General features: G+C 52.1%; 3 protein-coding genes across 9 annotated transcripts in view; 1 reads left to right on the forward strand and 2 right to left on the reverse strand.

The window, feature by feature from the left end:
• Positions 1–15,539, forward strand: GCDH (glutaryl-CoA dehydrogenase). 3 transcript variants are annotated; one of them, XM_067733476.1, is made up of 12 exons: positions 9,165–9,327; positions 9,404–9,533; positions 9,623–9,658; positions 9,941–10,084; positions 10,253–10,315; positions 10,597–10,767; positions 11,485–11,614; positions 11,696–11,912; positions 12,454–12,557; positions 12,824–12,949; positions 13,239–13,399; positions 14,991–15,539. In XM_067733476.1, exons 2-12 carry the CDS (start codon positions 9,443–9,445, stop codon positions 15,062–15,064), a joined length of 1,317 nt encoding a protein of 438 aa, XP_067589577.1. In that variant the 5' UTR covers positions 9,165–9,327; positions 9,404–9,442; the 3' UTR covers positions 15,065–15,539. The 3 variants fall into 3 exon arrangements, with proteins under 3 accessions (XP_067589576.1, XP_067589575.1, XP_067589577.1); XM_067733475.1 differs by lacking the exons at positions 9,165–9,327; positions 14,991–15,539 and adding an exon at positions 1–61 and having other exon boundaries at positions 13,239–13,870; XM_067733474.1 differs by lacking the exon at positions 14,991–15,539 and having other exon boundaries at positions 9,147–9,327; positions 13,239–13,870.
• KLF1 (KLF transcription factor 1) lies at positions 896–4,276 on the reverse strand. The gene is made up of 3 exons (XM_067733477.1): positions 4,190–4,276; positions 2,696–3,536; positions 896–1,507 (listed from the first exon to the last, which is right to left on the reverse strand). The coding sequence occupies exons 1-3, from the start codon at positions 4,274–4,276 to the stop codon at positions 1,332–1,334; spliced, it is 1,104 nt and encodes a 367-aa protein (XP_067589578.1). The 3' UTR covers positions 896–1,331.
• The window catches only part of SYCE2 (synaptonemal complex central element protein 2), a 13,561-nt gene continuing 1,443 nt past the window's right edge, over positions 14,603–26,720 (reverse strand). The window contains exons 3-5 of one of the 5 annotated variants that reach the window (XM_067733483.1): positions 17,531–17,741; positions 16,021–16,209; positions 14,603–14,906 (exon numbers count right to left, since the gene is read on the reverse strand). In XM_067733483.1, the coding sequence (XP_067589584.1) occupies positions 14,859–14,906; positions 16,021–16,209; positions 17,531–17,741 (448 nt within the window). In that variant the 3' untranslated portion in view covers positions 14,603–14,858. Of the gene's footprint in view, positions 14,907–15,789; positions 16,210–17,530; positions 17,742–26,720 lie in introns of those variants that run through there. The other 4 variants (XM_067733480.1, XM_067733482.1, XM_067733479.1 and 1 more) reach the window with 4 other exon arrangements.

Raw genomic sequence — 26,720 nt, forward strand, 5'->3', positions numbered from 1 at the left:
GCTAATCCCAATCAACACTCTTCCGCTGAACCTCGCTCCTCCCCTGGCTTCTCCGTCAGAGGTAAATTTGGATTTTTTTTTCCTTTCCTGCCTTACAGCCTGAGGTCCAACTCTTGTGATTTTTGCTCCCTTAAAGGGCGCTTGCCCTCCTGGTCCTCCCCCTTTTCATTCTGCACGTTCCCCCCACCCCCCGCCACCGTCGCTGAGCTAGCCAAGGGGTCACTTCGGATGATGACAGGGTGAAGGATGACGGGGCTCTGGGACCCGGCTGAGGATTTTTTTTTTTTTTGGCTGCGTTGGGTTTTCGTTGCTGCGCGTGAGCTTTACTCTAGTTGCGGTGAGCGGGGGCTACTCTTCTTTGCCGAGCGCGGGCTTCTCATTGCGATGGCTTTTCGTTGCGGGGCACCTGCTCTAGGCGTGCGGACTTCAATAGTTGCAGCACGCAGGCTCGGTAGTTGTGGCTCGCGGGCTCTAAAGCGCAGGCTCAGTAGTTGTGGCCCTTGGGCTTAGTTGCTCCGCGGCATGTGGGATCTTCCCCCACCAGGGCTCCAACCCGTGTCCCCTGCATTGGCAGGTGGATTCTTAATCACTGTACCACTAGGGAAGCCCCCGGGGCTGAGGATTCTTAAGTGGAGGAAGATGGTCCCTGTGAATGTGTCTGGGTTTCGAAGCAGGAGACAGGGACAATGTAGCCTGACCTTGGGGTGGGGGAAGGACCGGCTGCAAGTGCCTGAGGAGGGTTGCCCAGTTTTAGGAGAGGAGGGTGTAGTGTGTGTATGGCTCCCCAATATCACCTCTGGGGTTAAGCTTCTTCCCAACTTCCACACCCAAAACCCACAAATTCAGACCAACACTGAAGCTTTATCTGGGAGGAGCATTTTTACGAGACCCGTAACCATTCACAGCAATGCCAGCCGCTATCTGGAGCTTCAGGAGTCACAGCGTGAAGGCTTCTTCTAGAACCAGGGTCTCTGGGAAGCCTCACCGCACAACACCTCCGTTGTCTAGGGCCACCTGTGAGCTGGCCTGATGGTCCAGCTCTCTGAGGGTCTGTCTCTTTGTCAGAAGTATCTAAGTATCCACCTGAGTCCGTTTATTTGGAGGTCTGTCTCGCTCGGTCTGCATGACCGTGTGTCTGCGGCTCCCTTTGGTCAAGGACATGTGGGAACTTCTGCTGGAGGCTCCCCCAGGTCTGTCTATGGGCCAGTCCTTGGTGGATCTGTGGGCCCAAGAGTCCAGACGAGGGTTCCTCCGAGGGAAAACCACCGTGCCTGGATCCGTTCTTGTTCTCACCCCAGTCCCCAGAAAAGGTCCAAGTGCCGGGGCGGGGCTCAGAGATGACGCTTCATGTGCAAGGCCAGATGATCCGAGCGCGAAAAAGCACGCGAACAGAGCTGGCAGCGGAAGGGACGCTGACCGGTGTGCTTTCGGTAGTGACGGGTCAGCTCGTCGGAGCGCGCGAACCTCCAGCCACAGCCGTCCCACGTGCAGGCGTATGGCTTCTCCCCTGGGGGGGACGAGGAAGCCTTGAGAGCCACTGTCCCCCACACCTGGTCCCAGAGTCCTCCCTCCTAGCCTTGGCCGAGACTAGGGTGAGGCAAGTGAGGCGCCTAGGTCGTGACGTTTAAGGAGGCACTCACTCTTGGGGAGGGTCTGAATCTGTACCCAGGACCGGCCTCTGCTACCCCGACCCTTCTTCTTCTGTGCCTGCTGGCGCCAGGCCCCTCTTCACTTCCTGGTCACAAGTCGCGCCCTCTACACTACTAGCCCTACTTCCTGTGCCCGGTACCCTGCCCCTGCGTCCTAATGCCGCCACAATCTTCGTCCTTTGGCACTGCCCCTATGTCCCAGCCCCTCCTTTGCACCAGGGGATCCTCAAGCTGCTGCCCAATCCTGTCCCTGGCCTTGGCCCTTGAGCCCCGAAATCCACCTGGTGTTCCAGGCCCTGTCCCCAGTGATCATGCTCTCCCCCTGCTAGACGTGGCCCCTCCTCCCTGCGTTCCTGGACGGGTCTGTACACGTGGCCCCATCCTCTGAGCGGACCCCTATGCATAGGCCTCATTCCTCCTCCTCCCCGCCTCTGTTCCACGTCCCCTCCCCTGTCTTTGGCTTCTCGGGACCCGGCTTCTTCTATGCCTACCCTCCTGTATTTCCCAGCCATTTCCCTTTGCTCTCCAGGATCTGCCTCTGCGTCCGGGCCCCTGAAACTAACTCTCCTGAGCTCCAGCACGCCCCCTACAGTCTAACCAAGCAACCCACTCTGTATACTCCTGGCTACCACCCCAGAACACCTAACTCCGTTCCCGCTTGCCCCAAAACTGAACCCTGGGTCTTTGGCCCCGCCCCTGGTATTTCGAGCTGTCCTCTCCCCGCAGTCCCTCCTCTAGCCCCGGCCCCTACACATCTTGCCTGGCTTTCTGCTCTTCGGCCCGTCCCTGGCCCAGGTCTTAGCCCTCGGTTCCTTGAAATGCTTCCCAGGTTCTCCATGTCCTCTCTCCGTCCCCACATGCTTTCCGCACTACTTCCCATCCGGCTCCTGATGTTCCAGACTCGTCCCCAGCTCCTTCTGCCCAGCCTTTTGCTCCGAGACTTTGCTTTAGCCCCGCCCCTTGCTCCCGGTTTCCAGCTCCTCTGCAGCTCTAGGCTCCCAAGGTCCCACCCAGCCCCGCCCCTGCACCGGGCCCTGCCCTCTCACCTGTGTGCGTGCGTAGATGCGCCTTCAGGTGAGAACTCTTGGTGTAGCTCTTTCCGCAGCCCGGGTGCGTGCACGTGTGCGCAGCCTGCCTCTTGCGCGCCCACGATCGCCTGCTGCGCTTGGGTGGCGCGGCCTCCGCGGTCCCTCCTGGGTCTCCTGTGGTCCCCCCGAGTCCTGCACCCGTCGTCCCGGGCCCTAGACAACTCAGGAAGGAGTGGGGCGTGGCGGGACCGGGCGCCGGAGCCTGGAGCCCGCGGAAGAGCTGGAAGTGCCCTTGGTACTGCGGCATCGGGTACAGCGCAGGGTACCCCGACAGCAGCCCGTAGGGGGCTCCCGGCGCTGCAGGCACTGAAAGCCCCGTCCGGGGGAAATAGCTGCTGGAGGAACTCGCACCCGGTCCCGGGTACATCGGCTGCAGCGGCAGCGCCTTGTGCTCGGGGGCTGGAATCAGGGCTGGGCCCACGAAGGCATCGGGAGCCGGGGTTCGTGGGGTCGGGCGCGCCCAACCCGGGTGCTCCTCGGGACCCAAGAGCCCAGCCACCAGCCCCGGGCCTCCCGCGTACGCGCCCAGAGTCTCGGGCGGCAGTGGGAATTGCACCCCGGAACCTTCGCCAGGCGCCAGAGCGCAAGTCTGGGGGACGCAGGTCTGGAGCGCGGTGCCCGGCTCTGGGCACGGAAAGTTGGTGAGGAGGAGATCCAGGTCCCAGGGGGTAGCCGCGTCCCTCTCATCGTCTTCGTCCTCCCCGGGCGTGTCCTCCAACTCAGGCCTCACGTGAAGGGGTGGCCCTGTGGGGTCGGGGGGGCCTGGGCCCAAGTCCTGCACCTCTTCAGAGCGCCACCACTGTGGGAGGGAGCCGGTAGCACGAAGTTTCAGTGGACACCAGGGTATCCTGCCCGGAGACGGTGGGGGCCGGATGCCCTGATGGGGGCAGGCTGGCTAGAGTCTCAGTAAAGGGGTCTTGTTTGCTTGTCTGTCATGTCAGTCTGTCCCTCACATTGTCCTTCCCCCCTCCCCCCACCACCTCAGCTCCAGAGACAGAGGTCTGTCGGTCAGGCTGGAGACAGGAGATAAGGCTTACATTATCTGGAGCCACACTCAGGCAAGGGGGAAGGGGTGGCAGAGTCAAGAATGGAAGGCTGGGGGAGGCTCAGCCTTGCCTCAGTTTCCCCCAAGAATCTTCCTCTTCTTCCCTGTCCCCCAGCAAGATTAATTCCAAGATTAATTCCTGGATGTCCCCTAGACACATCTGCCATTTCCCTCTGATATCTGGGGGTGTCTCACTGAGCCTAGATCCCTGAGTTGTTCAGTTCCCAGCCTCAGTTTTCTATGACAGAAATCGGCCCTTAGACCGAGTTCAGACCCCTGGCCGGCACTGAGGACACCCAGTGCCGACCAGGTCTCTGAATTCCAAGGCAATATTCAGACCTGATCCCCCAGCTCTGCGGCCTGGGCCCGGAACCCCTGGCAGCCCATCTAGACCCCACTGGCCCCACCTTGAGGAAGTCTTCCTGTGTGTCCAAGAAGGGGCCCAGGGTGGTCAGCGTGCTGATGGAGGGCAAGGCGGTCTCCGCTGCAGCCATGGCTGGCTGGTGCCCACCCTGGGGCTCAGGCCTCCTCTCCTTTGGCGGCCTCGTGGGCTCTGAGGATCTGATGGCCCCTTGGAGGGCTCCTCTCTGCCCTCAGCTGATTGGCTGCAGCCCCTGATAAGGGGCAGGCAAAGGCGGGGGTCACCGTTTCTGGGGGAACGGACTTCGCCTAGGCCTGTTTGGGGCTGAGCCTTAAAGACTGATCCTGTATCCAAAGCCAATCAGGGGTTCAGGGGCTGGGGGTTCAGGGGCTGGGGGTTCAGGGGCTGGGGGTTCAGGGGTTGGGCAAAGTGAGGCACTGGGTTCCCAAAGAAGGAGAAACTTGGAGTCTGTTCTCAGTTACCTTCCTGGAGAAGGGGTGACAGGCAGAATAGGGATTCTGGGAAGGAGCTTCAAGACCCCCTTGCCCCTGACCAGGACCTTGCAGCTCTCCCCTTCCCCATAAACAGCAGCAGCTGTGCTGATGGCGGGACTTGGCATGAGCTCCCTGCCAGGCCAAGCATTATCAGACTCCCCAGATGTTGGAGGCTGCTATCAGGTGGGGACCCAGAAGAGCCAAGGCTCTGTCCCTGGTGAGTGGGCGGGCTGGGGGCTGGGAATTAACTCGGTTTTAAATTTCCTGGGTAGTGAGCTCCCAGGTCTGAGCCCAGTGGCAGGAGAGGCCCCTGCCAATCAGCCGTCACTGTCTACCGTGGACACCCCCCCCCAACCCAGGCGGCATTGCAGGGAGTGTAGCTGCATGGAGGCTGAGGCTGGCGCAACTAGAGCTGCTCCAGCGTGATGGGGGCTGGGAAGGAGGAGGTGACTCCCTCTCCTGCGTGGCATGGGAAGGTTGGATCGGGCCATAGGAGATACCTGACCTGCAGGAGACCTGGCTGCTTCTTGATTTCTACCCCACATGGGGGAGGGAATCTGAGGTTTCTGCACCAGAGACCGTGGTACCAAGGGAGTCCAGGTGGGTGACACAGACACACATCACAGACACATAGTTCATAGTCACACACACACACACACACTCACTATGCAATTACATAATGACACAAATCCCCTGGTCCCTAAGTCACACACCCCATATAGTCCCTGCACAAATACTTGTGTGTCTGTGTGTCACATAGACCATGCACAGACATACAATTCTCAGGCACAAAAACAACCATCCACTACGTTGGTTACATGATGTTACAGTCACACAATCCCTCAGACATAGAATTTATAATCAGGCGCTGACAGTCATACACAGTTACCCAAATCACACACAGTCACACACACGATTTAGTCACAACCAAACAGGCACATGGAGAGTCCTGGATATATCGTCACAGAACTATAGAAGATGCAGTCACACAATCCCATCAAACACAGACGAAACCTGAGACACAAAAGTGTAAAACACATCCACACAACCATTCACAAACACACTTTTGATGTAGTCAGGCACACAGTTATACATCAGGCACAGACATGATCACATGCTACAACCTTACATAGTCACAGCCACCTGTCTCTGATACTGTGTATAATTATTTAGTCACACAACTGAACTACTAATGCACAACCACAGGGGGCGCACCCAAACACAACCACACTAACATGAAATCAGACACACTGGTAGTGAAAGGCATACAACCTCACCCAGATGGAGGTACATCACCAGAGTTGGTGCGCCATAAATGCATCACACAAAAAGACAAAAAATTATGTGCAACAAGGGTGGGGGGAGCAAAAGACTCATGTAAAAATCAGCTCGACAGGGCTTCCCTGGTGGCACAGTGGTTGAGAGTCCGCCTGCCGATGCAGGGGACACGGGTTCGTGCCCCGGTCCGGGAAGATCCCACATGCCGCGGAGCGGCTGGGCCCGTGAGCCATGGCCGCTGAGCCTGCGCGTCCGGAGCCTGTGCTCCGCAACGGGAGAGGCCACAACAGTGAGAGGCCCGCGTACCGCAAAAAAAAAAAAAAAAAAAAAAAAAAAAAAATCAGAAAAATCAGCTGGACAAACCTACTAGGATGGCTATTAACAACAACAAAAAAGGAAAATAACAAGTGTTGGTGAGGATGCCGAGAAATTGGAACCATCATACACTGCTGGTGGGAATGCAAAGTGGTGCAGCTACTGTGGAAAACAGTTTGATGATTCTTCAATTAGTTAAACATAGAGTTACCATATGACCCAGCAATTTCACTCCTAGGTATATACCTAAGGGAACTGAAAACATGTACTGGATCAAGTATGTGTACACTAATGTTCACGGTAGCATTAGTTTCAGTTGCCAAAAGGTGGAAACAACCCAAATGTCCATTAACGGATGGATAAACAAAATGTGGTCCATCTATAGAAAGGAATATTATTCAGCTATAAAAAGGAATGAAGTTCTAATACATGTTACAACATGGATGAACCTCAAAAACATGCTATGTAAAAGAATCCGGTTACAAAATGTCCCATATTATATGATTCCACTTATATGAAATATCCAGGATAGGCAAATCCACAGAGACAGAAAGATTAGTGGTTGCCAGGGGCTGGGGGGGGAGGCGGAAATGGGGAGTGACTGCTTAATGGGTATAAGGTCTACTTTCAGGGGTGATGGAAGTGTTCTGGAACTAGATAGAGGTGGTGGTTGCACAACATTGTGAATATACTAAAAGCCACTGAACTGTACACTTTAAATGGTTCATTTTGGGGAATTTCCTGGCGGTCCAGTGGTTAGGACTCAGCACTTTCACTGCTGTGGCTGGGGTTCAGTCCCTGGTCGGGGAACCAAGATCCTGCAAGCCATACGGCACAGCCAAAAAATAAAAGTTCATTTTATGTTATGTGAATTTCATTTCAATCAAACAAAATGTTTGAAATTAGAGTGGTTTCCTGGAGAAGAAAGCAGAGTGTCTTTTGGGGAGACATCTCCTTGATTTAGGATAAAGCACTAACAGGCATGTTTGGCTCTGAAAAGTGAGGCAAGAGGTTGAGGGTCGGGGGGGAGGGGTGGGCATCTGGCTGGGAGATAAGGCCTCTGGGAGCAGGTAGCCAGTACGGATGACAGACTTCCCTGGGTGGCAAGGCCTGAACCTTAATTTGGGTTTCCTAATGTGTATGCTGTCAGCACCCTCTACACCCCCCTACAGAGAACTCCAATATCCACAACAACTCCAGGGCAGGGAGCTTTGGTGAAAGGAAGGGATGGAAGGAGGGAGGCCATTGGTTCCTGGCGGAGGGAGGTGTCCAGAAGAATAAGAGTTATGTAGAATCCCAGACAATTCAGGGTGGTGATGGACCCCCTACTGAGTGAAGAGAGTTCAAATCATTTTATTTGGATATTAAGGGCAAGAAGGGCCCAGAAGGTGGAAGAGTCTGGACACACCCAGGCCCCAGGCACTTGGGGATATGCAGGCTAGTGATCACCTTCAGACACAATCTCACGGTTACTCCCATCATCCTCAGCCACAATGTGTGAGACAGAGCATTCTACACACACAACTACCCAGACTGTCTATGTGGGAAGAGGTGTTCCTGGGTGAGCAGGGAGGGGTCTGTCCTGGGAAGCAGGAGGCCTGGTCCATTGTGACCTTGAGCAAGACCAATCTGCTTTCTGAGCCTTCCTTTCCCCAGCTGGGAAATGGACACGGTCATGGTAGATGAGTGACTTTCAGATACAGAGATGGTCAAGCATGATGCATCCAGATTCGAAAGCACACCACACAAGTGCTCACAAAAGTGATCTAGGTGAGCATAGCCACTCACTCAGCTGTATACTCAAGCTCACAACCACACACAACACATAGACCAAATCACACTGACACATATAGTTATATACAATCGCCCAGACATACACAAAAATATCTAGTCATATTCTCACAAAGATAACAGCCGCATCTACAGAGAAAGCCATCAAAACAGAGTCATGGGGCTTCTCTGGTGGCGCAGTGGTTAAGAATCTGCCTGCCAATGCAGGGGACACGGCTTTGAGCCCTGGTCCGGGAAGATCCCACATGCGGAGCAACTAAGCCCGTGCGCCACAATTACTGAGCCTGTGCTCTAGAGCCCGTGAGCCACAACTGCTGAGCCTGCGTGCCACAACTACCGAAGCCCACGCGCCTAGAGCCTGCGCTCTGCAACAAGAGAAGCCACCGCAGTGAGGGAACCGCGCACCACAACGAAGAGTAGCCCCCGCTCGCCGCAACCAGAGAAAAGCCCTCACGCAGCAATGAAGACCCAACACAGCCAAAAATAAATAAATACAATAAAACAAAAAATTAAAATCAGTATCCCTGAAAAAATTATTAAAAAAAAGTCATGCACACAGTACCACAAAAACACACGATCACACAGAATACCATTACACGAGCTTACAATTAGACAAGAAACCACAAAGACATTCAGCCACACAGACAGTCACAGTTACACAGGCACACAACCACCCATAATCAACAGCCCCACAACGTCACAGAAGCAGTCAGCCCCATTCACATATAGATACACAGTCACTCAATCAACCGCACAGAATCACAAAGCATAGGGAATCACACCAAGTCACCGTCACGTGTGGCTAGCAAGCTTCCTGGGACAGACTGGCAGACAGCTTGGGCTGAGATCGCCCACCAGAGCCCACCTCCTCCTCCCACACAGAGTACCCCATTAAAGGAGACCTTGAGGTCTGGTCTCCTGGGTACTAGGACTCATTTTTCTCGTGCCTCAGTTGCCTACTTTAACTCCAGACTCTGCCCTCGCCCCCTACCACCAGGAGTGGGCCGAGCTCCCTCCCAGGGCCAATCAGAGCAGGAATACAGCTGGCCAATCGAGTTGGCGCACTCGCCTTCCGCCCCTTTCCTCTTCCGCCCCTTAAAGGGGTTAAGGTGCCTTGGCTTGGGCGCGCCTGCTTACGCCTGCAAGGCTGCCGTGGCCCCTTTAAAAGGCAGAGCCTTGAAAGAGCGGAGTCCTAGGACGAACCAATGACAAGCCCCATTTGGCCTCTTCCCAGCCCGCCCCCTCCGGAGGTCAAAAGCCTTGGTCAGTAGCCCTGTGGCCTGTGCGGTGAGCCCGGGGTCTCCAGGTAAGGACTGGCTATAGGGGCCAAGGGCGCAAAGGGCCAGGGGAGCCAGTCCGCTCAGACACCTCCATTCCTCCAGGTCGGCCTTGGTTGTTCCGCTCGCCAGCTCGCTGCCCACATGGCCCTGAGAGGCGTCTATGGGTGGCTACTGAGCCGCGGACCCAGCCTGCGAGTCCTTCGTTCATGGAGCACGGCGGCGACGCAGACCGGTCAGTGCCGGACCTGGGGTGGGATGGGGAGGGAGAAACTTGAGGCTTGGGGACTTTCCCGGGGTGATTTTCCCGTCCTGTGTTTGCAGAAAAAGGCGGGAAGACCCAGAGCCGATCAGCCAAGTGTAAGGACCCCTTGTCGCGCCGTGCGTCTGCGGCCCTTGTCCAACTGTCTGTCTGTCCCGGATGGGCTCTGTCCCGGAATCCGAGGGCTGCCCAGGCGGGGAGGCAGGGCCGCTGAGGCAGTGAGTTTCCCCGAGAAAGGCCACTTTGTCAGTCCTGTTTGCAGCCCACATTTGTTGGGAGCAAAATGGGGGTTGAGGGATGGGGCTGATGATTCTTGGGGAGGGGAGGGTGTGGTGATCGGGTGGGCAGGGATGAGCCCCACCTCCTCCAACTCTGCCCAGCCTCGCGGCCCGAGTTTGACTGGAGGGACCCACTATTGCTGGAGGAGCAGCTGACAGCAGACGAGGTCCTCATCAGGGACACCTTCCGCACCTACTGCCAGGAGCGCCTCATGCCCCGCATCCTGCTGGCCAATCGCAACGAAGGTGCCCAGGCAGGCGGGTGGGCACCCTGGAGCTCCCGCTGCCACCTGAACCACACTCTCCACCATTCACACCAGCTCTGCCTGCTCTAGCTGGGCCTTAGGGCACCTCTGGCCCTGGGTTGGGGCTCCAGTGGGCCAAGGCTGAAGTTGGGCATCTGTCCCTTTGCAGTTTTTCACCGGGAGATCATCTCAGAGATGGGGGAGCTGGGTGTGCTGGGCCCCACCATCAAAGGTAGGGACAAATTTCTCTCCACACTCTGCAGCCCCCACTGTGTCCTGAAAAGCCCCTTCCTTTCCTTGAGCCTAGTTTCCCAGTCTGTAAAGAGAGGCTGTTAATCCCTCTGTCTGAAGTGGCTGTGGGGATGAAACTCTCAAGTAAGGGCCAGCTTGGTACCCTCTCCTTGGGTGCCCCTATGTAGCTGTGTCTCTTGGGCCCCAGGAGTCACTGATCTCATCTGGGCAGGGCTTTGTCCCCCATTGCCCTATTTCTCCCCTCCCCCCCCCACCCACCAGGTTATGGCTGTGCTGGAGTCTCATCTGTGGCCTATGGGCTCCTGGCCCGAGAGCTGGAGCGAGTGGACAGCGGCTACAGGTCAGCGATGAGTGTCCAGTCCTCTCTTGTCATGCACCCCATCTACGCGTATGGCAGCGAGGAGCAGCAACAGAAGTACCTGCCCCGGCTGGGTGAGAGCAGCTGCCTGTGGAGCTTGGTGGAAGGAGGGCAGTCCCAATGGTCTGAAACTCAGGGGCAGGGCTATCCCCAGGCCTGCCTTCTGTCCTCACCCCAAGGATATTACCAGTGGCCACTCAGGCCCCCTGCCAGACCCTGGGCTTCACCCCTACATCTGATTCTCCTAAGTCTTTTTTTTTTTTTCCCTAGGTCTCTCTTAACTCTGCCCCTTCCTCACCACCATCATAGCCCCCGTGATTTGCTTTCTGTACTCCCCATTCCAGTCCAAAGTTTAAAGTCTTAACTTCCTAACCGGGTCCACAAAACCCCACGTGAGCAGGCCTCTGCTGATCTTTCCACCTCATCTCTGGCCACTCCCTTGATTGCTCCTTCCCAGCCACACTCAACTACTTGGAATTCTCAGTTGTACCACTAGGCCTTTGCACATCCTGGTCCCTCTACCAGGACTGCTCTTCACACCTTTTCCTGCTTAACTCCTTTTCACTGCCCTTCAAGACAGTTTAGCCCACCCTTTCCTGACTTGTATTGGCCTCACCTCATCATAGCATTGTGACTATGGCCTGGGTGAGACCTGTCCCCCCACCACCTGGGAGTGCTGTGAGGGCAGGGCTGGACCTACCTTGGCCTGGCTCAGCGGAGAGGCTGACGATTTTCAGTAGAGGAAATGAATGGGGGAGAGGCAGCCTCGTGACCCTGTCTCATGCCTGCAGCCAAGGGGGAGCTCCTGGGCTGCTTTGGGCTCACAGAGCCTAACCATGGGAGTGACCCCGGCAGCATGGAGACCAGAGCCCGCCAGAACCCGTCCGGCAGGAGCTACACCCTCAATGGGGCCAAGACCTGGTGAGGGGCCTGGGCGCCTCAGGCAGGTGGGCAAGGGCAGTGGGTGACGGCCAGACGCCTCACTGCCTGTCCTGCCTCCAGGATCACCAACTCACCTGTGGCCGACCTGTTTGTAGTGTGGGCTCGGTGCGAAGATAGTTGCATTCGGGGCTTCCTGTTGGAGAAGGGGATGCGGGGCCTCTCGGCCCCCAAGATTGAGGGAAAGTTTTCTCTGCGGGCCTCGGCCACGGGTATGATTATCATGGACGACGTGGAAGTGCCAGAGGAGAATGTGCTGCCCAAGGCGTCTGGTCTGGCGGTAAGCAGCAGCCACCTTGGGAACTGGCATCAGGTCACCTGCTGGTTCTCTTTTCTTGGGCAGGTACCACGCTAGAGACCCAGCTGGGGAACAGACACACATGGAGTTCACACAGTAGTGATTTGGAGAGGCTCTGCCTGGCTCACTGATGTGCAGAAGCTGCCCCGTTTTGGTGACCATCTCACTCATGCTGGCTCTGCCCAGTACTTATAGGCCTGAACGAGCTTAATCCTTTGATGCATGTGCATCTTCCTGTCTCCTTACATCAACCCCAGGTCTGAGTATCCAATCCAGACCCTGGGCTGGGTAGAACTGTATGCAAACCAAGAGTGAGCCGGCAGTGAGCAAGACCTTATGTGCATGAGCTTTGGTGTCAGGGCCACGTGTGACTTAAACAGTTGCCCTGAGTCCCCCTTGTTTACACTGACTGCATGTCTTGGGTATCTGGGGAGGGGGCCTCCCCCCCACTACTTAAAAGTTAGTTCTGCGCAGGCCTCTCATCTCCTCTTGGTGGGGCTGAGGCCCCCTCTGAACCCTGCAGGGTCCCTTCGGCTGCCTAAACAATGCCCGCTATGGCATCACCTGGGGTGTGCTTGGAGCTGCTGAGTTCTGTTTGCACACGGCCCGGCAGTACACCCTGGACAGGTGTGTAGGGGCTGCCATGAGAACTCCTGGGGGGGTGGGTGGGGGCTTGGGTTCCGTCTCTTACCCCCCCCACCCCTGGCCCCCACCCACAAGACCTAAGTTCCTTGCTCTGTGAAATGGCCGAGGAAGTCCTTCTGAGCAGTGAGGGGCTCAGTCAACAACAGGGCCAGAGTGAGCTGCATGGGGGCTGAGGCAGCATGGGAAGGCCCTGGGACAGGACTGGGGAGTGGGCCCTCCTTGTACTTACCCTGACCCTGACCACATAGGATCCAGTTTGGTGTCCCACTGGCCAAGAACCAACTGATTCAGAAGAAGCTGGCGGACATGCTCACCGAGATCACGCTGGGCCTTCATGCCTGCCTGCAGCTCGGCCGCTTGAAGGATCAAGACAAGTAGGGGCTGTGTGTTTGGGGAGGAAGCGGGAGGCAGCTGTGGTGGGAGGACCCAGTGCCCCTTCTGGGCATGGTGGCAGCTGGCCCTGGAGAGAGAGGTCCTTCCTGCCTGGTGGCCCCTTGGGACCCATCCGTTCCTGCCTCTCCCTCATTAGGAGCTGTGTCTGTTGCTGTGACGGTAACCCTCCTCCCCAGCTGGGTTTGTCCAGGGTGTAGGGATGCCTGGATGCCCAAAGCAGGGTCAGTTCTTTATAATCCAATGCTCGTTACACGTCTGTGCTGTTCCCAGGGCCACCCCGGAAATGATCTCCCTGCTGAAGAGGAATAACTGTGGGAAGGCCCTGGACATTGCCCGCCAGGCCCGAGACATGCTGGGAGGGAATGGGATTTCTGATGAGTATCACGTGATCCGGCATGCCATGAACCTGGAGGCCGTGAACACCTATGAAGGTGGGGGCCGGATCCCTGGGGTGGGGTTCACAGTGGCCTCACGTCTGGGGAAGAGGACAGCAGACCCAAGTCCTACTCCCAGCTGTCACCAGTCGGCAGCATGACCTGGGGCAAGTCCCACCCTGTGTCCCTTATCTGGAGTGGCCCATACTGGGACCGTGGAAGTAAACCCTCCCAGTCCTTTCCTCCATTATGCTCCAGGGGAGGGATGTTCCCAAGCCTGCTTATGGCTTCCACAGGCATTCCCAGAGCGGGGCATTAATGCCCAGGGAGCTGGTGGATGCAAGGGAGTGAGAGTGCAGCTACACGCAGGAATCACCACTCCATTTTATGTGAGAAAAAAAGAGAAAAGGTAAATCATTTGCAGGCTGTGGTGTTTGCACCTGACAACTAGTTGTGACTCACATGGGGCCCAGAACCCCTTGCCTCGTGGGAAGACAGACATAGAAAAAGATAATTAAAAAGAAAAGAGATGTGGGGAATTCCCTGGAGGTCCAGTGGTTAGGACTTGGCCTTTTCACTGCGGTGGCCTGGGTTCAATCCCTGGTTGGGGAACTAAAACCCCACAAGCCGTGGTGCGGCCAAAAAAAAAAAAGAAAAGAGGTGTACAATTCCAGTGTGAGTCACACAGAACTAGAGGGAGCTGTAACAGGCACTCAATCTCTTAGGGAGAAAGTGGGACCATGTTAAGCCTTGAGGGAGGTGTAGGAGCTCCCTGGGCAGAGATGGTGAAATAGTATCCATGTGGTATTCTGGATGGGACATTCCAGAAACAGCAAGAAGGAGGGCTGGGGGTGGGGGGTTTCTACAGGCATGACAATGACCCGGAGGACAAGCAGAGGGCACCTTCAGATAGTTTTACGCAGGGGAGGGACAGGGTCAGATTTGCACTTTAGGAAGAAAATAGAATTATTTTGCTCCATAAAAGGGAGGCCATAATCTCTGCCTTCCACCTCTGGAAGCTGAGGAAGAGCAAATGAGAACACTGCGGGCTGTAAAGTATTACTTAGACATGTGGATGTGGGATGGGATGTGGAATGTGGGGCGTGGGGCGGTGGCTCTAGGATGGGGGATCATCTGGGACAGGCAACTAACTGTCTGATGTTTGCTTTCCCATTCCTCCTGTGAGTGAGAAAGGGCCTGATCCATTTCTGCAGAGCTCATCAGCTCTTTCCACCTCTGTGGGAAGAAAGCATGGCTGGGTTGAAAATCAAATGTTTAATCAACCGTGTGTGGTTGGGGTCGGGTGAATCGGGGAGCACCAAAGATTGGCCCATGGTGGGGGCTGGACTCGCTGCAGTTTTGGGCCTGGCACAAGGAGCTTTGGGTTGGTTGGTCAGTCGGTTTTTGCCAAGATGCATTACAGAACTCTGAAAAACAATTTTCTCGGCATGGCCAGAATGGTGGCCTCTGAGCCTTCCCTTGGTGGCTGCCACTAAGGGGGCTCTCCTGGCAGCTGTCAGCATTCGCTGTCTTTGTGGGTCTGTTCTTCTTCCAAAGTAGTAGCCTGTGGGGAGACATGAAGATTGACTTTAAAGGGAAGTTGTAAGCTGTTAAGACTCCAAACCAACTCTGCATTTGTCTTGCCCAGGCACTCATGACATCCATGCTCTGATCCTCGGAAGGGCAATCACAGGGATCCAGGCGTTCACAGCCAGCAAGTGAACCCACTTCACCTGCGAGCCCGGATGGTACCAAACCCCTTCCCAGGGAGATACTGCGCTCTGAGCTTAGTCAGGGAGGTGGCAGATGGAGCCATTTCTTCTGGTGGGAAGTGAGAGACGCTGATTTTTAAATATCAAAATTTCCCTTTTGAAGTCATTCAAATGTGTTCCTTAAAAAGAAGATGGGACTGTCTGTACTGAGTTTCTCAATCCAGTTTTAACTGTGGATGGGAACAGACTCCACTCACCTTGGAACAGAAGCTCCCTTTGACAGGGGAGCAGGGAGAGGGAAGGAGAGTGACATGGAAGCAACTTGTGAGACCCACCTGGTGTCTGACTACGCAAACTACCCCCTCCACACAGCAAGAGTTTACTCTGCGCCCTCTGACCCTCCCATCTTAGGGTAAGTGCCTTATGCTGGACGTTGGAGCAGAATGAGGGGGAAAGAGAGAATAATAAAGAGTCTGCGTGTCTGAGCCCACAGTGTTGGACCACAGTTACTTGTAACCACCGAGAAGTTATTTCAGTCACAGGAGAAAGGAACATGTGTCGGGGCTGTGAAGCGCGCTGGGACCTGGTGGGGATTTCCCCCGCCCCAGAGTGACCCATGCCTGAGTTTTGGGCTCGGCTGTAATAAATAAACCCGGTTAGGCACTGCCAGGGCTCAGGGCTGAGGGCAGAGGGGACTTTGTCCTTTCTGTCACCACAGAGCTGACGCACAGTGTGGGAAATAACGGTCCAGCTTCTCAGTTCGGACTCCCCACATTACAGGGGAGCACGGCGCCACAAGTGGAATGGCAAGAGCCCCAGGGCTTTTGCAGTAATAGTGGCCCCTGTGGGGTTTAGGGCCCGGTGGTGCTAATGTCCTTGTTCTCTGTTGACATTTACTTTCACCTTAGCTGCTACAACTCTCGTTCCTCTGGCGGCACCCATGTGCATGCGTGAGTTCAGTCCTACCTCAGGCTGGCCGCACAGGTCTTTGTACATGGTCTCCACACTGTGGCACACTTCTTTGAGCTCTGTTTCCAGGTGACTGATTTTTGCCATTTTTTGGGTGAACTCTTGGAGCTTTTCCTGAATGATCTTGTTGTGGTGATTATAAATCTGATACATCCTCTCCTCTAGCTTCTCTGTCAGGTCTGAAACCTTTGAAAGAATAAGATGTTCTTGGAAAGTCAAACAAGAGGCATCACAAGACATTTGTTCTAGCTGGCTCTTTAAGATTTCTGCAATTTATCTTATAAAAGTGGTAAAAACAACTCCTGTGACTGGAGGTGAAATTGCCTATATGTTAAGTTTTTCTTTTTAAAAAGCAAGGTGCGAGAATTCCCCGGTGGTCCAGTGGTAAAGAATCCGCCTTCCAGTGCAGGGGACGCGGACCCAATCCCTGGTCGGGCGGGGAACTAAGATCCCACATGCCGTGCGGCAACTAAGCCCGCGTGCCACAACTATTGAGCTCCCACACCTCAACTAGAGAGCCTGTGTGCCGCAGAGCCCACACACCACAACTAGAGAGAGGAAAACCCTCACACCACAGCTAGAGAGAAGACTGCGCGCCGCAACTAGAGAGAAACCTGAGCAGACCGCGTGCCGTAAGGAAAAAGATCCCGCGTGCCTCAGCAAAGATCCCGTGTGCCGTGACTAAGACCCAAAGCAGCCAAAAAAAAAAAAAGGAAAATAAATAAATAAAATAAAATAAATATTTTAAAAAAACAAGTTGCAAAAGTATGTATATAGTATAAGCTCAACCAGGTTAGGAGGAAAGTACATAGAACAGAGACTGGAAGAAAACGTGCAACAAAGTGGCTTCTGGGTGGTGGTATCAGGGTGTTTTTATATTTTTTCTGCTATGTTATATTTTTCTCTACTCTCTAAATTTTCTATGTACAAGGTAGGTAGGGATGGTGGGGGGCAGGGAAAAAAGTCAGCCTGTCATTGAGAGATGACGTGGAATCCACAAGCTGTCCAGCTCACAGGACCCATTACGCGTTCTGAAGAAGCATCGGTGGGGACAACCATTAACACCAGACCTGAACATAACATCAGGCTTTGTTAGACATAAGCCCCAGCCATGTCCAGGGACCTCCACTCTCCTGTCACAAATCATTCAACTTCTGGAGGACAAATGGGTGTGACAATGCAGGTTATGCCTCAATGCCCTCCTGCCACAGCCATTAGTCCTGGCATGAAGTAAGGGCCTGGGCTGTGGGTGCAGATGAACCCTGGCTTCTTATCCTGGTTCTCTCACTTAGGCAAATTATTTCCAAACCTTACTTTTCCCATCTACAAAATGGGTCCAATCTCTTTGCAGGATTGTTGTAAGGGTGAAATGAGGTACTGCATGCAAATTGCCTAGCACCATGCTGGGAACATAACTGTGGTTCATTCCCTCCCCTTTCACTTTTTACATAAAGAACCCCCTCCCCTTTCACTGGGGCTTGGCAGTATGTAGGGGGAAATCCGTCACCTTGATCCTGAGGCTGTCTCTGAAGTTGGTCATGAGGGCATGGTCCTTCTGCCTGCTCTCGTTGATATTTTCGATCAACTCCTGGGCCCTCTTCTTCAGGATGTCGATGCTCGAGTCCAGAGAGGAGAAGTAGGGTCCTGACTTCCCTTCCAGCATCATCAGCTGGCGGTTGGCACTGGAGGTGGCACTAGAGGGGCTAGAAACCTGACTTCTGAAAGTATAGGAAACTGAGATCAGTGCCAAACTCTGTTGACAGTGGCTGATCTGAATTAGCTCTGTGGTGGGAGGAGAACCTGTGTTGTGTGTCTCTCGTGGGTGACACTTTTTATTTCATTCACACATACACCCCCACCCCACCCCTGAGAGGCAGGGATGGCATCCCATCTTATAACTGTGAAAACAGACCCAGGAGCACAAACAAAATCTGCCCAAGGTTCCCGAACAAGAAGATCTGCCTGACTGCAAAGCCCACAGTCGTTTTATTACACCAACTTGCTGCTTTGAAATGAGCATCAATAATGTTAAAAATAGTTTAGATGCTTTCTTAGATGATCTTCCTGTCACCAGCCTGCTGAATCCCTTTCCATCCCTTTCTAAACCTACTTAGTGATGCTCATAGGAGCATGCAGACCACCTGGGGCTAGTGTACCTGCGTGTCTCTGCTCCCATCAGGTAAGGTGGCCTGTCAAGAGGTAGTTATGGGGGGCTTCCCTGGTGGCGCAGTGGTTAAGAATCTGCCTGCCAATGCAGGGGACACGGGTTCGAGCCCTGGTGGGGGAAGATCCCACATGCCGTGGAGCAACTAAGCCCGTGTGCCACAATTACTGAGCCTGTGCGTGAGCCACAACTACTGAGCCTGCGTGCCACAACTACTGAAGCCCGCACGCCTAGAGCCCCTGCTCTGCAATGAGAAGCCACCTCAATGAGAAGCCCGTGCACTGCAACGAAGAGTAGCCCCCATTCACCGCAACTAGAGAAAGCCTGCGCGCAGTAGCGAAGACCCAACACAGCCAAAAATAAATAAATAAAATTAAAAAAAAAGAGGTAGTTATGTTAAAAAATAAAAATTTAAAAAATACCCCTCAAGAGTTAGTTATGTTTGTCCCACACTGTACACGGCTATAATTATGCAATTCATTAAATATCGTGTTAGCTAGTGACATGTGAAAAAGGGACAGGTGTCTAATAAAGCTAAATGGAATGAATAAAGGTGACCCTAATAAAACATAACTATTAAATCAAGTGTGGGGGAGACAGCTATATATTGGGACCAAGAACGTAAAAATCTAGGATTCTGCATACAGATCGCTTTGTCAAGTCCTGTAAGTTTTTGCTCCGCTATAAAAACACAAAAGTGGAAATTGTGGGTAATGCATTATGAATGAGGTTTATGCAAAAAAAAGAAAAATGTTGCAATCTGATCAGCAGACCCATTGGTGTTTTAAATTAAGCTAAAATGTTTAAGGTAAGTTGCTTTTTTTTTTTTTTTTTGGCCATTTCTTTGCTTTATCTGCCATGCACCATGCTAAACTACATGCCTCATCTTGCTGCATCCTCACAACCACGCTTTGGGGTCTATCCCCATCATCTTTACCTCATATCTGAGGACACAGGCTCAGCGTGGTTGTGTCACTTTCTCAGGATCACCAGCCAGTCCGTGCAGAGCTGGGTGTGGCGCCCAGTTGGCCTGACCCCCAGCCTGTGTCCTGCTTCCCCCAAAGTTCTGTTTCCTCCTCGCCCCCTGAGGTGCTTCCAGCTCTGAATGGCTGACTTAGAGGTGCCAACACAGCAGTTCCTCAACACACCAATTCACACACAACCATAAAGTCAGCCATGACTGCAAGGCAGGCACAGCTACTTAGAAAAACACGTCTTGATTTTTGGATGCTTCCTCCATACAACTATTTTTTTGACTTCTCCCCGACTGCCTGAGCTCTTCATTTTGGCCCAGGATGCAAGCACAGTGAAACCTGGGTGCATGAGAGCCAGGCTCTCACTGACACAAAAGTCCTCAGGCCTGAGACGCTGGCTGTGTCCTTGTCCTCGTGTATTCCTTACCAGAAGTTTCCTTGCCCCTGGGCCTTTGCATTTGCTCTCTGACTGTGAGACCTAGCCCAGACCACGGCATCTCAAAGCCGCCTATGACCTATGCTTGTCACTGTTCACACCCTTATCTCCCCATTTATCTCTGCATTCCCAGCATCCAGCACATAGTAAGTCCTCCACTGTTTGCTGAATGAGTGAAGGATACTGATCTAGTCCTCCCTCCTCTGGCTTCACACAAAGCATGCAAGTTCATCTGCCTCCAAAGCCAGACACTTGTGTTCAGTGCATTTGTCAAGATGAGAAATCGTGCCTCTGATTAAGGCAGACATTTTATAGCAAAGCCTCATGTCAGCTAGAAAACAACAGACCAACTAAGGTCTCCCTGGGCATTCTTGTTAAAAATGTTTTGCTGTCCCCGGTACCTACCTCTCATGGGAAGAATAATAAAAGTGCATCAAATAAAAGAATGAATGACTAGCAAGGGTTTTCATTACCATCCATGCTTTCATGTCTCCCAAACTTCTTCTTTTTTTTTAAATAAATTTATTTATTTTATTTTATTTTTGGCTGTGTTGGGTCTTCTTTGCTGCACGTGGGCTTTCTCTAATTGCGGTGAGCGGGGGCTAATCTTCGTTGCATTGCGCAGGCTTCTCGCTGTGGTGGCTTCTCTTGTTGCGGAGCACAGGCTCTAGATGCATGGGCTTCAGTAGTTCTGGCATGCCGGCTTCAGTAGTTGTGGCTTGCGGGCTGTAGAGCGCAGGCTCAGTAGTTGTGGCACACGGGCTTAATTGCTCTGCGGCGTGTGGGATCTTCCGGACCAGGGCTCGAACCTGTGTCCCCTACATTGGCAGGCGGATTCTTAACCACTGCGCCACCAGGGAAGCCTTCTCCCAAACTTCTGAGCTCCCAACAAGGTACCTGACTATCCCCAGGCCCATTCCACTTGGCTGTCCCAGAGGCATTTCAAACTCCTCTAAATTTGCACACCAGGGACTTCCCTGGCGGTCCAGTGGTTAAGACTTCATGCTTCCAGGACTTCCCTGGTGGTGCAGTGGTTAAGAATCCGCCTGCCAATGCAGGGGACACGGGTTCGAGCCCTGGTCTGGGAAGATCCCACATGCCATGGAGCAACTAAGATCATGCGCCACAACTACTGAAGCCCGCGCACCTAGAGCCCGTGCTCCGCAACAAGAGAAGCCCACACACCGCAATGAAGAGTAGCTCCTGCTCGCCGCAACTAGAGAAAGCCCAATGCAGCCATAAATAAATAAATATATTAAAAAAAAAAAAAGACTCCGCGCTTCCAATGCAGGGGATCCCTGGTCGAGGAACTAAGATCCCACATGCAGGGCAGTGCGGCCAAAAAAAACAACAGCAAAAAAAACTGCACACCAGCCCAATGCTGTCCTCCCTCCTCATTTCATTGAATGACACCAAAAGCCACCTGGTTCCCAAGCCAGAAACTTAGCAGTCAGCCTGGAGCCTGGCTTCTCTCTGTCCTTCCAAATCCTGTCACAGAATCCTTTCATTTCCACCTCCTTAATTTCTCCCAAATCTATCCCCTCCTCGCCACCCAACCATTCACAACCCCATGCCTATCATTCTCACCTGGGCCCTAGTGACCTTATAACCGCAATCTGATGTCCCACTTCTGCTCCACAGCCTACAAGAGCCCCTATCAGCTGCAGAAGCAAGTAAATTCCCTAGCACAGCACACAAGGCTTTCCAGGGCCCTGGCCTCCACCTTCTCTTTTCAGACTCCACTCCCAGCAACTTGAAACTTTCCACAATTTCACCAAACTCATCAGCCTTTGCCCGAAACGATTTTTCCTTTCTGTCAACTTCACGAGGCAACGTTTGGAGCATCCTTACCTCACCTTTGCTTTCTAATCACAACACTGCCAGTTTGTACACTAGACTCCCCCCAGGCGCCATGCACACTCTGGGCAGGGGCTGCATTGCCTTCATGCCAAAGGCATCACAACTATTTGCCGAATACCTAAATGAATGAACTGCTGCTGGAGCCAGAGCCAGATGTAACATTCTTGCTCTTAAGCCACTTTGCACCCAAAGTTGCTTTGTTGTCCCAACAGTATAGGATTCTGAAATTAAAATCAATGATAGAACCAGGTGCTTCTTTTTGTGTAATTGCTCACAACCTGCTTGAGCTGCTAACTGTTCAGAGTTGCTCCTTTTTCAAGTTCAAGGGATAAAGCTGGAACTGGTCTTCGTGGCAGCTACACAAATGGTGAAAAATCAGTGGAATTCAGCTCACTCACATTTCGTTATGGGACAAAGGCCTGCATCAGATGTCTGCAGAGAGCTTCTTGATTTTCCCCAACCTCTCCTTTGGGGATTTATTCCTTTCCATTTCATTTTTCTAATACTCAGCAGCTGCATATAATCAGGATGCTAATGAATCATAGGCTTCCCTGGGCCTGCATTCACCAATTAACTTTAATAAACAAAATGCACCATGTCCTCTCCACCGGCTTCCCCCCATTCCCGGGCCTGCCTCTGTTGCCCAACCCTGGATGGAAGCCAGGGAATGGAAGTCAGCTCAACACAGTAGGCCGCGTGTGCACGGGGTAGGGCAGTAGGGGGTCGGGATGGGGGCTGTGAACACATCCCTCCGCTCATCTATGACGGTCTGTCCTTCTAAGGAGTACCTAATTCGGCTTTGAGGATTAGGACCTAGTTCCCGAGAAGAGCTCAGGCTGGCAGGGGGCCCGGGAACTGCGGAGGAAATGGGTTTAAGCGAAGAGACCATCTGTTCGCTCCAGGTAAAGCTGTGATTGGCAGGCGTGTGAGCCAGAGCCACCCGCTGGTGGGGCCCTCCCTCCATGGCCTCTAACAGATACACAAGTAAACAATCCGCCAGCCACTTATGACCACCGCAGGCGGCAGTCCCAGGAGGGGAGGAAAGCTCATTAAACATTCAAGGAGGAACACAACAGAATCTTTGGCGCTTGGGCAAAACGATGTTTTGCTGAAGTACAGCCAGGAAGGGGGAAGGTTTGAATCGAAGCTGCGGAGCCCATTCCTTTCACCCTCTGCTCTTCTCGCCTGAAATGTGCTCACATTTTAATCACGTCACTGAGAGTCTGCTGCTGGATCTATTAACTGGTCCTTGCACTGGTCCTAATCCATCTGCTTCTCAGCCCAAAGCTCTTTTGGAACTCCTCGAAGTCTCTCAATGATTCGCAATTGTCTGTGTCTCCTCACCACTTAGATCCCAGTCTAAACATACTATTTGCAGGAAGGTGTTATCAAACTACTTCAATTATTCTTTTTTTTTTCTGGTCTCCAATTGACTGCACACACCTGGAAACCATTCCGCCCTGCGGTCTGGTTTACAACTGAGGAATCTGGGAGGCAAGAGGAAGCTGGCTTCGTGCGTGGTGCAGTCCTCAGGCGCCCTGTCCTGAGCCTCATTCTATCCCCAGGTGAGCTCCTTCACTGAAGCAGCACCATCTCCAGCCCCTGCCCCCCCCCGCCCCAAATTCTGCATCAGAAAGTCCAACCCCTATCTTGGACGCATTCATGTGTATTTCTCTGGTCACCTCAGACTCAACAAGGGCAAAATACAACTTGTGCTTCTGCCAGCTGGAAACTGCCCCAAGCCAGAAAGCGGGGAGCAGGAGTGGCAGGGGAAGCCTTGATTTGCAGTGTCTGCCAGTTTCCATGGCGCGGAGACTCCCACTATAGCCAATTTCAAGCTACTGACATGAAGCTGCTAAGTGCCAGGTTGGGAAGTGATGTGTAGAACTGGCTCTTGCGGGCAGGAGCTGGCTCCAGCACACTGCAGCTGGGAGACATCCTCAGCTCATCACCTTCCTCATGCCTCACTAAATGACCCCCTCATCTTCTCTCCATCTGCCCTGCTAGATGCCACCCCTGAAGAAGCCTCCCACCTATCTCCCAGGTCCACTCATGCCCCCTCCCACCTATTCTTCACAGAGCAGCTGGTGTCTTTTTTTAACAGGAACCTGAGCATGTTACTTCTATGACCCAGCCATTCCCCACCTAGGTATCTACCCAAGAGAAATGAAAACTTGTACACGGGTGTTCATAGCAGCATTACTCACAAGAGCCAAAGAGCAGAAACAACCCAAATTTCCATCAGCTGACGAATGGATAAATAAAACGTGGTACATCCATAATATAGAATATTATTCAGCCACACAGAGGAATGAAGTTCTGATACATGTTACAACAACATGGATGAACCCTGAACACATTATGCTCAGTGAAAGAAGCCAGTCACAAAGGACCACATAATTGTATGATTCTACTTATATGAAATATCCAGCAGAGGCAAATCTGTAGAGACAGAAAGTAGAGTTGTGGTTGCCAGGGACTGGGAAGGATGCAGGGACTGGGAGGTGATGGCTAAGGGGTCAAAGGATTATTTCAGGGCAATGAAAACGTTAAAAAGTTGACTGTGGTAATGGTTGCAGAGCTCTGTGAATGTACTAAAAACAATTGAATTGTACATTTTAAGTAAGTGAAGTGTATGGTATATGAATTATATCTCAATAAAGCTGTTACCAAAAAAAAAAAAAAAATCCTTAGGATCAAGTCCACAGCTGACAAAATGCCCTGCAACCTAGCCTGTGCTGAGTCCCCCTCTGGCACTCACTCCCCTGCCCACAAGGGAAACATTTTCCTAGCTACCTGAGCTCCTCCGTGTCAGTACTTGTTCAGTATATGCCTTTCCTGTCAGATGGAAGCACTGGGAGTGTATGAGCATGTCTGTCAGTGTACCCTGGGTGTCACTGCTGCCAATCACAATGACTGACATGCTGGCCTTCCCACTGTTTTGTGAACACACCCGGCCTGCTCCTGCCTCAGGGACTTGCTACTTGCAGCTCCCTCTGCCTGGAATGTTTGGAGTCCTGGGCACCTCCTGGCTGGCTCCTCCTCATGTGACCTCCTTAGCGATCTCCAGCTACTCTAAACTCCCTGTCACTCTAGTTGCTCCTTCTCTGTTTTGTTTCTTCACAGCACTTGCCACCAAGTGAAATCACATCTTTAAAAAAATTATCTACCTTTTAGAAAGGCAGCTTGGCAATAGACCCAGGATAGCCAACACAATATTAAAGAAGAATGAAGTTGGAAGACTGATGCTACTTGATTTCAAGACTTACTATAAAGCTGCAGCGATCCAGATAGTGTGGTACCGGTGAAAGAATAGAAAATAGGTCAATGGAACAGAATAGAGAGCCCAGAAATAGACCCACACATATATAGTCAACTTATCTTTGACAAAGGAACAAAGAAAATTCAGTGGAGAAAGGAGAGTCTTTTCAACAAATGGTGTTGGAACAACTGGACATCCACATACAAAAAAAGTAAAGTTGGACACAGACCTTGTACGTTTCACAAAATTTTTCTCAAAATAGATATCCCTAAATTAAAATACAAAACTATAAAACTCCTAGAAGATATCATAGGAGAAAATCTAGATGGCTTTGGGTTTGGTGGTGACTTCTTAGATACAATATCAAAAGAAAAAATTGGTTAGTTGGACTTTATTAAAATTTAAAACTTCTACTCTGCAAAAGACACCATTAAGAGAATGAAAAGACAGGTCTCGGATTGGGGGCAAATCTTTACAAAACACAAATCAGATAAAGGACTGACACCCAAAATATATAAAAAACTCTTGAAACTCAGCAATAAGAAAACAAAAAATCCAATTTAAAAATAAGCAAAAGGTCTGAACAGATACCTCACCAAAAAAGATATACAGATGTCAAACAAGCATATGAAAAGATGTTCAACTTCATACTTCGTAAAGAAGCTGCAAATCAACACAACGATACCACTACTGCCTGTTAGAATGGGGAAAATCCAAGACACTGACAACACAAAATGCTGGTGAGGATGTGGAGAAACAGGAGCTCTCATTCATTGAAGACAGGGACGTAAAATGGTTCAGCCACTTCGGAAGACATTTTGGTAGTTTCTTACGAAACTAAAAATACTCTTACCATATGATCTAACAATTGTGCTCCTTGGTATTTACCCAAAGGAGCTGAAAATTTACATCCACACAAAACCTGCATATGAATGTTTATAGCAACTTTATTCATAATTCTAAAACTTGGAAGCAACCAAGATGTCCTTCAATAGGCGAGTAGATAAATAAACTGGGGTACATTGTGTAAATTACTAAGTGTGTATTACTAAGTGAAAGAAAGTCAGCTCCAAGAGAGCAGGAATTCTGATTTGTTCACTATTGTATCCCTAGCATCTAAAACAGTGTTTGGGTAAAGAAGACCCTTGATAAATACTTGGTGAATAAATGTGCAAGACAACAACGTCTTTTTAAAGTCATCCATGACACTACTCTTTCTCTCACTCCAACATCGAATCCCCTAGCAGTTTATGTTAGTTCTATCTTCTTAAATCTATCCAGAATCTGACCACTTCTCATCACCTACATGGATCCACCCTGGGTCAAGTTAGGGTCATCTTGCACATAAATTATTCCAATTGCCTAATCACTGGCCTCCCTGCTTCCAATCCCGCCCTCAATAATCTATTCTCTACACAGCAGCTAGAGGGAGCCTTTTAGTCCAGAGGGCTACAAACTTCTATAAAGGGCCAGATAGGAAGTCTTCTGCTTTGCAGGCCATATGGTCTCAGGTGCAACAATTCACCTCTTCAAAAAAAGTTGAAATGCCTGAGGAGTGGGTTTGAACCCTTCAGTCCTCAGGGAGAAGCTCCAGGGTCTGAGTTCCCTCCTGCTTGTGGGACACCGCACTGGGGGTAGGGTATATGGTGAGATTGTTTCCTAGCCTTTCCTACCCACTTTGATGTGATTTTCTTCTCATTTGTCTAATGTGTAGTTATTACTCAGCCAGCCTTTAGGTTTTTTGTTTGTTTGTTTGTTTTTTTGCGGTACGCGGGCCTCTCACTGTTGTGGCCTCTCCCGTTGCGGAGCACAGGCTCCGGACGCGCAGGCTCAGCGGCCATGGCTCACGGGCCCAGCCGCTCCGCGGCATGTGGGATCTTCCCAGACCGGGGCACGAATCCGTGTCCCCTGTATCGGCAGGCGGACTCTCAACCACTGCGCCACCAGGGAAACCCAGCCTTTAGGTTTTTATAAGAGGAAATTTTTCCATATGTAGCTGTA

Source organism: Pseudorca crassidens, chromosome 3, assembly GCF_039906515.1.
Source record: "Pseudorca crassidens isolate mPseCra1 chromosome 3, mPseCra1.hap1, whole genome shotgun sequence".
Taxonomy (NCBI): domain Eukaryota; kingdom Metazoa; phylum Chordata; class Mammalia; order Artiodactyla; family Delphinidae; genus Pseudorca; species Pseudorca crassidens.